This window comes from Malus domestica, chromosome 13, assembly GCF_042453785.1.
Source record: "Malus domestica chromosome 13, GDT2T_hap1".
Lineage (NCBI taxonomy): Eukaryota > Viridiplantae > Streptophyta > Magnoliopsida > Rosales > Rosaceae > Malus > Malus domestica.
Window position 1 is genome coordinate 4,045,100 of NC_091673.1, and position 15,791 is coordinate 4,060,890.

The 15,791-nt window shown below is 40.8% G+C and overlaps 3 protein-coding genes and 1 pseudogene across 6 annotated transcripts; all 4 read right to left on the reverse strand.

Moving 5' to 3' along the window:
* Window positions 1–271: 271 nt before the first annotated feature.
* LOC103430662 (LRR receptor-like serine/threonine-protein kinase RPK2) lies at window positions 272–4,760 on the reverse strand. The gene has a single exon (XM_008368815.4). The coding sequence runs from the start codon at window positions 4,197–4,199 to the stop codon at window positions 765–767; it is 3,435 nt and encodes a 1,144-aa protein (XP_008367037.2). The 5' UTR covers window positions 4,200–4,760; the 3' UTR covers window positions 272–764.
* Window positions 4,736–8,271, reverse strand: LOC103430664 (proteinaceous RNase P 1, chloroplastic/mitochondrial-like; annotated as a pseudogene).
* A 210-nt stretch (window positions 8,272–8,481) lies between these two features.
* Window positions 8,482–11,389, reverse strand: LOC103452315 (uncharacterized). The gene is made up of 8 exons (XM_029091138.2): window positions 11,134–11,389; window positions 10,914–10,995; window positions 10,427–10,543; window positions 10,231–10,306; window positions 9,995–10,090; window positions 9,349–9,865; window positions 9,053–9,188; window positions 8,482–8,881 (listed from the first exon to the last, which is right to left on the reverse strand). Exons 3-8 carry the CDS (start codon window positions 10,541–10,543, stop codon window positions 8,693–8,695), a joined length of 1,131 nt encoding a protein of 376 aa, XP_028946971.1. The 5' UTR covers window positions 10,914–10,995; window positions 11,134–11,389; the 3' UTR covers window positions 8,482–8,692.
* Window positions 11,390–12,491: 1,102 nt separating this feature from the next.
* Window positions 12,492–15,139, reverse strand: LOC103414279 (uncharacterized). Of its 4 annotated transcripts, none has more exons than XM_070811521.1 (4): window positions 14,844–15,139; window positions 13,512–14,436; window positions 13,113–13,271; window positions 12,492–12,944 (listed from the first exon to the last, which is right to left on the reverse strand). In XM_070811521.1, exons 2-4 carry the CDS (start codon window positions 14,432–14,434, stop codon window positions 12,710–12,712), a joined length of 1,317 nt encoding a protein of 438 aa, XP_070667622.1. In that variant the 5' UTR covers window positions 14,435–14,436; window positions 14,844–15,139; the 3' UTR covers window positions 12,492–12,709. The 4 variants fall into 4 exon arrangements, with proteins under 4 accessions (XP_070667622.1, XP_028947329.1, XP_028947330.1 ...); XM_029091496.2 differs by having other exon boundaries at window positions 13,536–14,436; window positions 14,844–15,138; XM_029091497.2 differs by lacking the exon at window positions 13,113–13,271 and having other exon boundaries at window positions 14,844–15,136.
* Between the last annotated feature and the right edge of the window lie 652 nt (window positions 15,140–15,791).

Here is a 15,791-nt window from a genome sequence, read left to right on the forward strand (position 1 = left end):
AAAAATAAATCCTGTCTGGATATTATTCTGGATTAATATTTGACTTGTTGGGTAATAAGATCCTCTGCATAATTGTGCTGTTTTATTTTTAAGGTTTTAAAAAATAGTGTGCAAACTTTCTTTAGGACATTGTAATAATTTTCGTGACGTCTATTTTTCCCTCATGCGTACTTTTGTTTTTTTTTAATCTCTTAATTATCCTTCGATTATTGATTACAAATCCAAAATAAACAAGGGCATGCAAAGAAAAAAAGTAGGTACGCAAAAATCATTTCTTGAAGTGAAAATAGCGCATCGAAGCGATTGTATAAATTATATCAGTTGTTGCCTCTTACACATAGGAAAAAGTAAATGACTAGAGATAACATGACAATCAACTGCCACCCATTTTTCACCAAGAAATAACTAGTCTAGCTCTAGTGACACCACAGCAGTCATCGGAAAGTTTGAACTAAACAGGGAGGAGATTCTACAAGTACTAGGAAATCTTTGCTATTTAAACTCAATTTGGCTAACCCGTCAGCTGCAAAATTACGCTCTCTATGAACATGCAGCAAATTGCAGCAACTACTACCCATTTTTCAGTTAAGATTATGGATGATCAATTGCAAATGAACTGAGACATCTACTTGTATAACCGCAGGGTTGAAAAAATTTCTCAGCTCAGCAGAATATGCTTGTTGCAGGAAAAACAACAAACTGGAAACCAAAATTCAACTACGCAGAAATGTACAAACTACAAGAATGTCATACCTTCTACACTTCTAGGTTATGATCGCTAGCTCTATACTTTGCTCGTTATCCGCCTTCCTTGAAATAGGTTGGATTCGCTTTAATCTTTCGACGACTTGCTTCATCGTTGGCCTAGAGGCGAGGGTCTTGACTGTGCACGCGACAGCCAAATTCAACATCTCGACTAGATCATTCTGGGGTCCTGCATCCCATAGCCCTTCTACGAAGACCTCCTTATCCTGACCCCTTTCTAACAGCATGTCCACCCAAGAGACAATGTTGAAACCATCGCCATGTGATGAAAACGAAGGGTCTAAGGGTTTTTTGTACGACATCAATTCAAGCAGCACCACACCGTAACTGTAAACATCAGACTTTTCAGACACATGGCAAGTCATCGCATACTCTGGTGCTACGTACCCAAAAGTCCCTGCTGGACCAGTTGTTGCGTGTGTTTCTGAAGTTCCCAAAAGCCTAGATAATCCAAAGTCAGACAAGTAAGCATTGAACTCATCATCCAACAGTATGTTACTTGGCTTGACATCACGGTGTAGGACACGCGGAATACACTCGCCATGCAGATAAGCAAGTGCACGGGCTATATGCAAAGCAATCTTGTGGAGAATTTGCCAATTAAAAGGCCTCCGAGATCTCTCCTTGATAAAGTTTTCCAAATTCCCTCCTGGTAAATAATTATATATGAGCAACATATCAGTTTCACTGGCATGGTAACCTATTAAAGTCACCAGGTTTGGGTGTCTCACCCTACCAAGGGTTTTAATCTCAGCATGAAACTGTTGAACACCGTGAAACCTTCCAACAGCTAGCCTTTTCACAGCTACAGTGATTCCTGGAGCAATTTCAGCTTTGTAAGTGGCCCCAAATCCTCCGCTGCCAATGTGGTAGCTGCCATTAAAATTCCCTGTTGCTTGAACAATATTCTCAAATGTCAATGGAGCCCCAATGTCTGTAAACAGAGTCATTTCTTTATATTCAAAACCCTGAACCCTGGAATCTGGTATCCACTTTCTCATATAAAAGAACAGGATAACAAGAGAGAGCAGAACCAAAACAACAGCCGATGCAGCTGCTATGGATGCGATCTCGATTGTGCCTAATCCACTATTATCATCACCACCAGTAGTTGCTGATAGAGAATCAGGGTTATGTTGTGAACTCCCATAACTATCTGGCTGATCTGAAGATGGAGCAGTTAGCGAAACAATATGGCATGGAATGAGGAAAGGGTTCCCAAGGACACTGCTGCAGTTCATCATGCTATTGTTCAATGGAAATGAACCAGACAGGTTATTGAAGGAGGCATTGAATGTAGATAGGGATTTCAGATTAGTCAAGCCTGAAGGGATGTGCCCAGAGAGTTTGTTGTTGTCGAGCAGAAAAACAGTTATATTTTTCAAGTTCACAAGACCTTGCGGAATGTCCCCAGAAAGAGAATTTGAAGACAGCTTTAGAACTTCAAGGGAGTGCAACCACACAAAGCTAGCAGGAATTTCACCTGTGAGGTTGTTGTTATCCAGGGACAGATACTTAAGATACTTCAAATGACTGATACCTGCAGGAATTTGACCCTGCAGCTGGTTCCAGCTCAAGTCAAGAAAGACAAGAGATTCCAAATCCCCAATATCTGAAGGTATTGACCTGGATAAAAGATTGCCAGAGGCATCCAGGAATCTAAGAGATCTGCACATCGCACCAATCTGAAAAGGAATTTGACCTGACAACTTATTGTCGCTAACATCAATAATCATTCCATCTAATCCATCACACTTTTGTAGTAAGGTTTCAGGAAATGATCCCGTGAGCTTGTTCCCACCAGCAAGAAATGCATAAACAGTCTGCTTCCCCAGTCTCTCAGTTGCAAGAGGGAGGTGTTGGATTGGACCGGTGAAGTTGTTACCACTAAAATCATGAACCACAGTGAAACTACCACTTGAAAGAGGCAAATGGCTATCAAGCTGAGTTTGGCAAGTAAAGAGCACTTGATATGGAAATGATGGATTGTTGACTCGGACAAGATCTGAATTTGGGGGCACCTGGGGGCACAATCTGTACAGAAACTTGGGGACAGGTCCAGACATGAAGTTCCCACTGACATTGAAAACAGTCATACATGGAACCGGAAGCTTCTCATCGATCTTCCCACTCAGCATATTTGATCCCAAATTTAGATAATGCAGCTTCTTGCATCTTTCAAATACTCCAGTGACTTCTCCGCTGAAAAGGTTCTGAGCTAAGTTCAACATTTCCAAGTTCTCACAACCACCCCAATTGCTTGGAAGCTTTCCTTCAAGGGTTGCCCTTGGAGCCCAAACTATTTTCAAATTTGGAAGGGTTGTAATTTCCTCTGGAATGGAGCCTTCGTAATAATTGTAATCATCCACCAAACCACCAGATAAATCAATTGATGTATCTCCATTCGTATTCGGATTGGTTGTCAATGGATTAAAAAGATTTGATAGGACAAGAACAGATAAATTGATACATTGTCCAAGCTCAGCAGGGACTGGGCCACTAAGGCTATTTCTTGAAACATCTAGAACTTCAAGCATTCGAATCCAACCAAGTTCTAGAGGAATGCCACCATTCAATATATTTGAAAACAACAAAAGAGTCCGTAACCACCGACAATTCCCCAAACTACCAGGAATCTTCCCAACAAGGAAATTTCCCGACAGATCAAGATATTCAAGATTTCGACAATAGCTTCCAAATGTGGCTGGTATAGACCCATTTAACCTATTTTGAGCCAAATAAAGCCCCTGCAACTTTGCAAACCTACCAACAAACCCAGGGATGGTTCCACTCACTTCATTACCTACCAAATTCAGCACCTCCAAACCCACACATTTCGAAAGCGAAAAAGGAATCTCCCCACCAATTCTATTAAACCCAAGATTCAATACCCTCAACGTCCTCAAACCCGAAAACCGGGTTGGCAAATTTCCGTTTAACAAATTCCCCTCAAGATCAAGCACTTCAAGCTTCTCCAACCCCCAAATTTCCTTCGGAATTTCGCCACTAAGTTCATTGAAAGGCAGCGATAAAACTCTAAGCTCACTGAGCTTTCCCACCCAAGGCGAAACCTTTCCACCCAATTTTCCACTAACCAAAATTTTCCTCCAAACACCGAACCCATCGTACGGGAATTGAAATTTCACACTCTGAGAGCAAGACAGAGCTCGAAAATTACCTCCTTTGGCACCGCTGCCGGCGAGACTGAGCGAAATGACCCTCGATTTGGTGTCGCATGAGACCCCGATCCACGAACAGTGGTGATCGAAGCTGTTGGACCTCCAGCCGAAGAGAACCCCATCCGGGTCGGAAACCGAGCTCTTGATCTCGAGCAAAATCGACTTCTCAGAAAACAGCGCCTCCCCAGAAACGCTACTCCATAAGCAGAAGACGTTGAGAAAAAGCGCGGTTTTGAAATGCAGATGGCATTTCATCTTCTCGGGAACAAAGGGTAAGACCGCGGTTGGCTTTTGGCTTTTGCCTTCTCCTTGTTTCTTCGTCTTCTGTAATCTGCTTCTTCCTGCTTCTTGGAGAGAACGAAGACCCGGGGGCTTTGGTGTTTCTGTAAATTATTTAAATTTATTGGGCTTCTTTTGCTTGGAAAATTCAACGACCAATGGGGAGAGAGCGTGGGTGGGGCCCGAGAGGACTTTAAGGATGTGGGGACCCCTGCATGTCTGTCCAGGTGGCGGTGTCTATCTGCCACCCAGTCTTCTGGAAGTGCTTTGACATAGGCGCTCAATTTTGAATTTTGAATTAAACATTTATGCTTTTTTTAACTTTTGTTCCGACATTCTTTATTTTAATTTTTAATAATAAAAATTACAATTTTTTTTCAGTATATTTGATTTACCATAAATTAATATCATCAAAATCTTAAAATGTAGAAAATATATCATATCATGATTCGGTACGATATGTAATTCTTGTTTTGTTACGTACCAAGTTATTGTTACCATGTATTCATCAGTTTTCCTCAAAAAATATTATTAGATAAATAATGTAATCATTGTGTATAATGAATTATAATTCATTTTTAGAAATCACTTAAGCATCACATCTCAATAATTTAGAATTTATAAAAAATAAAAAAATAAAACTCCGTCTCCATTTTGTATGTGAAATGCTCTACCGCTTCACAGCTCAACGTCAACTTTTAAAGTGGGACTTTCGATGGACACTCTGTCATCTCACAGTTTAATGTCAATTCTCGTATCAACATTATTAAACATTGTATCAAAAGCATGAGGTGACGGAGAGCTCATCGAAAGTCTCGTTTTTTCGGTAGTCCCTTAGCATTTCTTATTTTGTATTTCTGGCTCTGGTAGCACACAGCCACTGCCTTGGGGTCTCAATGTGATGTGGTTGTTGGCACATGCCACTTCCCATCCTCTGCTTCCTGTTGAGTATTTATCAACAACGCATTATTTAACTAAACCAAAAGGTTATGACTAAACTGAACAACCGGATGAACGAAAAAAATGAGATTATCGGCTGATTATCGCACCTGAATTACAATCGAGTAAGGTGGTGGCATGTGAAGCTTAAGTCCCCGCCTTGAGACGGACAATCGGACCTGCAACGTACGAACAAATGTAACTGCACAGGTCTTTTTCGAATTTCTTGTTACCAGCATTGCCATGCTAATGTAAGAAAGAAATCCGATGGCAGCTAAGATCCCATTTCAAATTTCTTCCCCTTGCCTTCTTTGAGAAATTTGGGGGTAGTTTTGAAAACAGATCCAAGCGAAAATCCTTCAAGCTCTTTGCTTATGGACACCAAACGTCTACATGCAAAAGATTATTGCAAGTCACGAAAACAATCCTTCAAGCTCTTTGCTTATGGACACCAAACGTCTACATGCAAAAGATTATTGCAAGTCACGAAAACAATAGTCAGCAGACGCGTGATACCTGATGTTTTTCCTTCCATCTTGGGAAAAAACTAGTCCCTAGAAGTTGGAACAAGTGGTCTCTCATCTCATCGTTTGTCACCAGCAAACACTTGCAATTAACAGCAGCGTACAACCAGTACCTACAAATCGCATAGGAATATATTTTAGGCACAAGTAAACTCTGGTAATAATTAGACACAAGTTTGATTTTTCGATGATTTAAGTCATGGAAACAAATTGCAGTATATATTGACTACAACTATTCATGTCTAACGGCTCAGTCCAACCCTTTGATCGGTCAAGAGACGCAAACTTACCAATCATCATTTGAACCCACTGGAGTAGCGTAAAGTGCACAGGACTTTTTCCAACTCTCTAACAATCTCTTGTTATTAGGATTCTGAGCAGGGCCGCCAGTTACACGATTTTGGTGCAATATAACAAGTGGCAATCTCTTTGATGGGCTCATTTGGCGTAACCAGTTCACCAGAGTATTGAGCTACAACAAAGATGGTCATTAAGCAGCCGATTCATATATCTGATACGAAGAAGTCAAAAGACAGAGTGTCACGAAACCAATCATAGTCTGCCACTCACCTGGAAAAAGCTGAAATTATGTTGATTGATAAGACCAACATTGGCACCATCTACAACAGCATCGAATGGACCATGCCCTTGAAGCCACTCCTGGATGAGTTTAACTTCTAATCAATCAGGACAGCTGACAAACATATTATGTATCATTTGCCTGAGTCACACAAAATAAAAGTATAGACGAATGACTAACTACCAGCATCACGATTACATCAATAAAACACAAGAAACCCTTCCTTCAGTTAACTTCTTATCACACGAGGGCTTGGTGGTTCCAAGAATTTGAACTCAGAAGAATGGGAAGACACTGCCACTAGTACTCTTTTTAGAAACTGTGCTTCCCGATAGAGTTATGAACCTATTTTCTTAATAAAAACAGGTTAAATGGAGATATCATATTGCCTTACAATGTTCTTATGGCGGTCTTACTTTCTAAGTGGGATTCAAGCACTAATCATCAGAAAGTTGATTATTCGGTGAAGTACAGATATAGTGGCAACACAATGTATATAACTTAATGCATAACTCCGCCCTCCGAAATGAGATATTCTCATCAATGTAATGATATAAATATAAAGATGCATATCAAGCAAGTTAAATCGTTTGAGGAAATCCGAAAAGTCAATGCGATCATTCGGTTTTCAAATTTTTGAGTTATGATATGCCAAACTTTAAATATCAGAAACTGAAGTTAACAAACAAGGGAATGGAGAGTCACTCACCTGGAATCGAACAAAATCACCCCGAACCTCCCTTTGGCTAGCCAACTCAAAGAGGTAGTAAAATTCTCAGTCTCTTTCGGATCAATGTCGATAGAGACGAGCTTTTCACCGCAACAAGAGCATATCCCTGCTTCATCCATCTGAGTCCTCTCCACCCTCCAATTCCCACTCCCAAGCCACCCTTGCCCATGCCACCCTCCACCTCCTCTCACAACTCCTTACCGCACCTTATTCGCATCCCAACTATCCACCCCAACTCTCGCCGCCTCCTCGGACTTAAACCACTCCTCCACCACCCTATAAGTTGACTCCGAGACCTGCCTCACCATGGTCCGCAACCGGTGCAACATCTCATAAACCTTGTCACTTCTGCTCGAATCAGTACTAGCTTTTATCCAGGCGGAAATCTCAGGCTCCTCCGCCGTGACCCCGGATTCAACCATGTGGGCATCGACCTCATAAGCTCTATCAGCCTCTCCCTTCTTACAGAACTCAAACAATGCCGGATCGTAAGACCTCAATTTCGGCGGAATCCCTAAACCCTTCATCTGCTTCTCCAAATGAAACGCCATTTCCGGGTCCTCCGCCGCGATCGCCAGCCTCGCCGCGCTGGTGAAAGTGGCCTCATTGGGGACAACCTTATCCTCAACCATCTGGCGAAAAATCTCAAACCCCCTCTTCAAACCCACATCACCATCATCGCCGCCGCCATTGGAGGAGCAAAGGTAGAGCAGAACATTGTAATGGTGCAGGCCAAGCGGCACCCCATTGCTCCTGGCCTCGTCGTAAAGGCTCAGAGCTTGGATCAGCTGGCCGTGCCTGGAATACATGTCTAGCTTGTGCTTCAGGACCCCCTCGGGCGACTCCCGCCGCGCTTTCCTTTTGGCTTTGTTGGAAACCGCCGGATACGACGGCGACGGCGAGTCGTTGGAGAGAGCCAGAGTGCAAAGGTTGAGTCTTTTGTCCATGGAGAAGGTGCCGGCAGAAATTGGGGTCGGTTTAGATTTAGGGAAGCTGAGAATTGGGCGGAAGAAACAGCGGGACGTTCGGGAGATTAGGGGGAGTGGGATTTTGATGAAGAAGGAGAAGAGCGGCGAGGTTCTCAGCAGAGCGCCGCCGTGCAACATTTTTTTTTTTTTTTGGTGAATTGTAAATTGTAATAAAAAGGAAAAATTGGGTTATGGAGAATAAGTCGGAGAATTTCGTGTGGTATTCATGTCAGCTCAGACATGAACTGAATTCTGCAGAGGTTTTGGAAATCTCTGCACCTAAAACCCTAGCTGCCAATACTTGAGCGGGGAAACGACACGTCGTATATGTTTCTCTTCTTTTGATCTTAAATTCGATTTATTTGTTTATTTCGCATAGAACGTCAATTTCTTCTCTAAATTTTACTTTTAGCCAATACATCCCACCACCTCCCTTAATCCTTCGCTACTTCCCTTTCTTTTTCATATAATTTCTATATATCTCTGGCATATGCAATAAAAAACAAAAACAAAATAGTTATCCGACAGAAGCTTTGCTTTGTTTTGGTAAAAGGAGGAAGAATCGTACAACCCAAGGAAGTTGACTTTTATCAATGCCTTTGGCTGTATCTGGATGTCCAGTTTCAATGAGATAACAAAGCAGCTAACTTATACACGTATAAATCCAGTTCTATCTTTCTTTTTCTCAATGTGTTCAACTAAGCCTTCTCTACCTGTTAATTTGCTCTTCAAACAAGACGATCCACAGCCAAGAAATAGCTTCCGACCATGACAAACGATGCGATCCCGCTGCGAGCCATCCGTAACCCAAGGCCACGGAACAGGAGATTCCTGTCTGAAGGGTGGATCCCTGTAACTCTCTCAAACCTATTCCCTGGTCTTCCCCATTTCAGAAGCTTCCTCTCCATTGAGACATACTGCCCACCACAAAACACAAATGATATTCGCAATCAAAGCAAGCCTTATAACAGATAACACGCATTGATCAACATGCTAGCAAGTGTTGCCTAAGTATAAATCACGATACGTGCATCAAAGGTGTATCATGCTCAAACTAGACTAAACTTTGCCATGAGTAAGTAACATACCTTGGGCAGCACAGTACATTCTGATCGAGATTTGGCAGTGTCAAAACAATGAGAAGCAGCTGCAGCAACAGAACCAGAAATTCCGGCCGCAATACTAATAGCCAAAGGAGAAAGTGGACCGATTTCATCATCCGACCTATGAGAAAACAAGTTCACTTCAACAACATGGAAAAAGGGAAACATAAAACAATGCATCTTTGTTCAACAGGTGCTCCTTTTAGCAGTGAAAAAAAATGGTACACGATGGTGTGATTCAACTAAGATACAGGTTAGTCAATAGCAAGTTGCATTAATACCTGGGTTCAGGATCCATCCCCACTGCCTTCCAGTCAAGCATTGCTCGGTGTAGAGATTGCCAAGTAGAAAAGAATATGCCACCAAAAACTGAATCCCGAACAACTCCTGGCCGTAGACCTCTCCATAATGCACCCCATCCTTCCAAATAGATGATTTCAGATGGTTTCCTGACATTGAACACTGATGGTGGCTTCCCAGATCCTGTCATCATCCATGGGTACTCTTGTAAAGCACTCATCATATTGGGATGCTTGGTTGTTAGGGTGGATAAAAGGGCAACAGAAGAATTTAATGCCTTCATGTCCGGACTACACCCACGTAGCAATCTTTGAATCAAAGGTGCAACAGCTTCCTTTCCTGGGAGAGAGGCTGAGTTTGGAATGCGAGAAGCAGAGGTCACCTGGGCACGAAGTTTTATAAGTTCAAAGGGGGAGCTTATCAGTGATTCTACAACACCAGAAACAAGTCCCGCCAGGAGGGCCTCAGAGACGTAGACGTAGTTATCTTCTCGACCATCTGCCAAAAAAGTATTTGCAACCACAAAAGGCGTCGGAAGCTATAAATCAATGTATAATAACGATGAATTTTGGTACCATGTGTATGCACGTGTTCATTATCAGTTACCCAAAAATGAAGAGAAAATACCTTTATAGAAGGCAGTCAAAATTTCATAGGTTCCAAAACGAGCTCCCAACCCCAAAGTTCTTCCCGCTGCTAACCATAGAAAACCATTGTACAAACCTACAACATGCATCACAGGCCAAACTTAACAATCATCAGCAAGCACAACACTGGGGAGGAGAGGAACCCTGTAAGCACAAACAGAAAGCAGTGGAGAAAACAACAGGACTTGAAAAAACTAATGAAAATCGGGGAAGCACCTGAATTTCCTGAAAAATATCCAACTCTCTTTAAAACCTGAGTAGTTGTCAATTGCTTACTAGAACCTGAACCAACCTGTTCTCTCAATAAAAACAAATGAGGATTCAGGTTAGAAGCAGATTATGACATGGCTCTTCACAAAGCAAAAAACTTGTAAAGCATCAGAAATCTAGGCAATGATGCCAGGGAGCAAACCTGAATAAGGGTTTTGATTGTATCTAGAGGGTAAGTAAGAGCTGTGCCTAATGCCACTGAACCTACACCAGAAAGTGCATGGATTGCAAATATCTGGTTCTTTAACAACTCCTCCATCTAAACATTCAGCAAACCAAACACCAAAAAAAAGTAACATTTACAATCAGAAATTGAGAAATTGATTTATACGCCATTCAATTTTTACTAAACAAAGATTTCGCAGTAACGCTTTTCCGCACATGTACTCGACAATTTTCAGATACAAATTCATGGGATTATGATGTTATCAACCAATTAGTGAACGTAAAGGCACAAAATTTTCAAACGAGATTCTACTTTATCAAATACATAAGCAAACAATAAGAGCCGACAGGAGATACGCAAACATTGGTCCTTTTCCGGCATTTCAACAAACACCTTGTCTGCAATACATATCGGCCCCAAGCCAAGAAGGCTCTCTGTCGGGGGAACATCTATGCAGCCTTACCTTTGCTTTGCAAAGAGGCTATTTCCACGACTCGAACCCGTCGCAAAGGAGCAACCTTTCCGCTGCGCCAAGCTCGCCCTCTCTGCAATATATATACACTACAAATATGAAAACCCGATAAACAGAAAGGAAAATGACGTAAGCATATAAAAGAAATGCTTAAAACGAGCGTTTAGCAATTAGCATTTGATGTTTGAAATCTCATCGGAGAATACGTTACCGGCACCGGCGTTGTTCAAGTCACCTTCTTTTTCGTTCGCCTTCTTCAAATTGTCCGATGGATTCCAGCTCTCAACAATTTTATACGAAGACGGAAATGCAAGATTTTCGAAAGAAATTCAACTGCGATCGCAAAACGTTTTATCGTATTTTTATTTCTGAGAATCAGAAAGTAGGATCAAAACTCTGGAGCTAAGGAGCAGTGAGCAGCTCACCAGCAATGGAGAAGCTGAGGAGGGAATGGATGAATGATTGGTATTTGGGCCTGAGACCTTTCAGCCCAATCCATATTTTTTTATACAATAATATTCTAAACTACTCTAATCCCATCTAAGAGATAAGAATTTGAACTTAGGTGCAAGTGAATAGTTGATGACAATTGATTTTTACAGAGTAATTTATAATATCAGCCGCTTTGATTATAAGTATAAAATTTTGTAAATCAGGTTATGCCAGCTAGGCATATTTCGGCATTTCCTAAAATGTTACGTCGAGAGCACTCAACAAATTCTCTCGATATCACTTATCAGATTGCTTTGGCATGCGTTGATATCTGTTTAAATGTGTGCAACTTCGGTTGACAATAAGCCCACCAAGTGTTTAACGAAATGCCTCAACAAATAAACTGAAATTTATTTTGCCTGCTTCGCACTCTCTTTTTCTATTAAAAAAATATAGACTTTTAACACTAGGATCCCCCAACGTTCTAATCCTGAATCCCCTATTGAAAGTGGGCAGCCGAGTATTGTTATTTCCACCGTCTTATTGCGAGTGTGAACTGAGAGAATGACGAGTGTGAACTGAGAGAATGATGTTAGAGTTTTTTCTATCAAAGTTTATACAAAGCATGCCTTTGAACGCGTATCGTTACAAATTTCGGGTGGTATTAGGTATGGTAATTTTTTGCACGAGTTGTTGACTTGACAAGGACATAACAAGTTTCGAGTTAACCTGTCAAAAAGTTGGTTTGTTACCAGAGCACTTGTTAAGAATTCATTAACTAATTGGATCGTTATTAGATCACCCATTAAGAACTTAATAAGATATCGTTTGCCAGTATATACATTAGACATGACGAATTTCTTGCATGACTAACCTGACACGAAACGACACAACCCGTTAATGAATCGGAATGTTACGGATCACTTGTTAAGAACTTGTTAGAAAAATGGTTTGACACGATACGATCCCTTAAGATAATAGGCATGACACGAAAGTAATACGAACACGACAGGACCCATTTGCCAAATTTAGGTGGTATTCAGAAAAGGGAGCGCACAATTTTCCCTGTTGTATGCTAATGCATGCATTATAAAATGCATTTAACCTACTGTATACTACAGTTACACGGTACGCCGGTGAGAAAAATTTGAACCTGAAACTAGTAACATTAGAAGTTCTTGCAACTAGGTTATCTGACGTAGAAAACGCCCCTAACTATCGATCAGCGACTGAATTCGCTAACAATCTCGTGTAAACTATACATTCTTTTCTCAGTACATGTATATGAAGGGAAGGTTAGGAAATCATTATATGGACAAGGAGGAGGCTTACATAATCCATAGCGCTTACATTTCTCAACAACAGCAACAACAAGAAAAACATCGACATCGACGCCGGCGACAAGAACAACCCCACTTGCACCAAGAAAAGCAACAAAGCCAATAGGAGGCTTTTGATTTGGTCACTTTTTTAGGCGGTAAGAGGACTGGTGGTGGCGGCCGCTGCGGCTCCGGCTCCAGGCACTGCTCTTCGGCAAATTGTGTAACCTTCACGGAACTTTTCATCCTATCTGTCATCCCATCTGACAATCTGCATAACATAATGTACATAACATTCACAGACCATGAATTTCAGGAGAAACGGAAAGATTACAGTGCAGTCATGATGCTGAGTAAAGGAAAATATTTTGTTGAAGAAAAGTTATGTTTTCACTTAAAGCCCGACGAATGGCCCCCATAGTTAAAATGACATGCATACATGGTTGAAGAAACACAACACACTCTCTTTTGGAAACGGTTCCAAGAATAGCAGAACGCCCAGCTGCAGTTCGAACAATAGCAGCTTGGCCATGTAACATAGCAGAACGCCCGGCTACAGTTAGAACAGCAGCGCAATGGCCACGCACGCTTCTTTGTTCTGCAATAAACAAAGGGTGCATTCTTCATGGACTAAGTTCAGGGTTTTGAATCTTAGCCAATAAATTATGTAGGCATGCATATGCCTGAATTTTGTGTGTGCACGGTCATGTATAATACTAGAAATTGTTGCGCGAACGCCAAATCTGCAGTATATATATGAAACTGCATGTATGCTCATCCTAAAATAACAATGCATTACATCCATGAGAAAAGTAGGGTACAACCATGCATAATTCACCTTAGAAAATGTATATAGACGTACATTGGGAAGGCAAAAGAGCGTGTGCTAGTTCCACTCGCATCAGAACGGCGAGAGAGGGTAGGGGATTTTACGGGTCCAGTTGGTGCAGGCACCCTTCCCTCGCTATGATCTTCAGCATTTGCTCTTGCAGTGTTCTTAATGGTCTCATCTGCCACTCCAACTCCAGATTCCCTCACTTCTTCAATCCTCACTTCTTCAATCTTCACTTCTTCAATCCTTACTTCTTCAATCCTATCGCTTTCAATTTCTACCACTGGAACATGAGGGGCCGGATTGAGTGCAAACAACTCGCCTGATTTGTTCAGTTCCCCAGACTTAACCAAATCACCGAGCAAAAGTATGTGGTCTCTTGAAAAGCTATTGTTTCCTAAATGAATGCTAAAAAGCGACTCATTTGATGCAACACTCCATTCCAATTCTTTGTTGGATTTACTTCTTGAAAACACAGAAGACGGGATCCTGTAAGGATCATATCCTCCTCCACACCGATCCATCATTTGGATTGAAGGGGATTCTGTTGGTGACAAACCGGGCACCATGGACCCATGGGTGACATCAGAAGCTCGGGACGTTGATGCAGGACCTACAGAGCTAGAGTCATGATGTTGAGGGAGAGAAGAAGCATGTGTTGAAGTGGTAGTTCTGTTTGTATCCACTTGGAAGAGATCTTCCAATGACGAGTCTGATGCCAAAGATGACAAAGAGGATATGGAGACTAGCTTTCTGGTCGGGACACGACCACCTTCATTAGCAGTGGCCTCTGGACGTCTTGTTAAATGGCTACTGTCATCACTCCCATCACGAACCTTTGGTCTTTCCGAACGCTTACTGCCTCCACTTCCATCAACAACTCTTTCCGAACGCTTACTATTTCTGCTGCTTCCGGGTTCCAAGTCCATAACTGAAACATGCACGAAACAAATTTCGTAACAGAAATACTTGATAAAGTTTGCCATCAAATGCCAATATTATTTCAATAAAACCTAGCTATGATTTTCAATTTAGGAAATGTTTCGCGAAACAGACCTATCTAAATAATAGGTCATTATCAATTTTATAACTTTTAAGACCATAAAATATATACATTTTATGAGTTCATCATGTCAACAATTACCAGTTTACCTGCATTGCTTATCATCTGCAGACATTTTCATCATTTCATATGGCAACAAAAATTAAATAAAAAAACTGAGAAAAAAAATGTCCATCCCCAAAAAAATTATTATAAAATTTAATTTTAAAATAAAAGATATGAATTCGGGAGCTAAATTCAAATTGATTAAAAATGAAGAAAATAATTAAGCTCACCTGAATCATAAGAAATAAGCCCTTAAATTTCCGAATTTCCAAATGATCCTCCCAGGGATCAGCATTCCTGTGTCTCCTCCTCACCTCGGTATTATATATATTTTTGGTAGAATAAACCTAACCTCGCCTCAATTGAATGACTAAATTCCCAAGAAATATAAATTAAAACTTTTAGAAAAAAAAATAAAAAATAAAAACAAATTGAATATGTGAGAGAGGAGAAGCACTTTGATTGCCAAACCCTAATTTTGAAAAAAAAAATTAAACAAACTTGGAGCTGAAAGTTGTCGCCCTTGAATATCTGAATTTGTGGTTTTGGAATTAGGGTTTGTGAGTGGGAAAATCTGGTGATGGAAGGCGTAGCGAAACTTTCGGCGTTTCTTTGGGTTCTATCTGTATCTGGAAGCCTTTCGCGCCATCTTTAACTTTCCCTTACCTTCTTTGGATAGATTTTTCAGTATGACCGTCACGAAGTGGTATACCATATATTTTTATATAAATTGTGGGTTATATGTGTTAAAAGGTTAATAACTTAAAAATTAAAATTTTATACCATCCGTATTCCCGTCACAACTAAAAATTTCTCCCTTATTTGGGTGTTGAAGGCCTATCTTATGGTAGGCTTTAATTCCGGTCGCCGTGCTCATCCAATATGGAGAGGCCACGTAAAACAAGGACGTTGTGACAATTTGTTTAGATTAGGATCAATATGTTTCAATCTGATTTATTTTGTACATTTCGCTCAATTATAAAATGGGTCAAATTCTACAAAATCGAACCTATAAGACTTAACATGACATATAGTTTGATAATGGAAGTAATAAAAGGGTTGATTTAGCGGCGTTAGCGGCAACATATCGATTTTAACATGACAAATTTGTTTAGATTAGGATCAATATGATTCAATCTGATTTATTTTGTACATTTCGCTCAATGATAAAATGGGTC

Bases quoted from the DNA above. Each gene is read 5' to 3' on its own strand.
- LOC103430662 (XM_008368815.4), bottom strand. From the start codon at position 4,199: ATGAAATGCCATCTGCATTTCAAAACCGCGCTTTTTCTCAACGTCTTC.
- LOC103452315 (XM_029091138.2), bottom strand. From the start codon at position 10,543: ATGGAGGAGTTGTTAAAGAACCAGATATTTGCAATCCATGCACTTTCT. The intron at 10,307-10,426 runs GTTTGCTCCCTG...TTGAGAGAACAG, and splicing joins CAATCAAAACCCTTATTCAG to GTTGGTTCAGGTTCTAGTAA. The intron at 8,882-9,052 runs GTATGTTACTTA...TGTGGTGGGCAG, and splicing joins AATGTACTGTGCTGCCCAAG to TATGTCTCAATGGAGAGGAA.
- LOC103414279 (XM_070811521.1), bottom strand. From the start codon at position 14,434: ATGGACTTGGAACCCGGAAGCAGCAGAAATAGTAAGCGTTCGGAAAGA. The intron at 13,272-13,511 runs GTGAATTATGCA...TGTTTATTGCAG, and splicing joins GTCTATATACATTTTCTAAG to AACAAAGAAGCGTGCGTGGC. The intron at 12,945-13,112 runs GTATGCATGTCA...TATGTTATGCAG, and splicing joins TGTTGTGTTTCTTCAACCAT to ATTGTCAGATGGGATGACAG.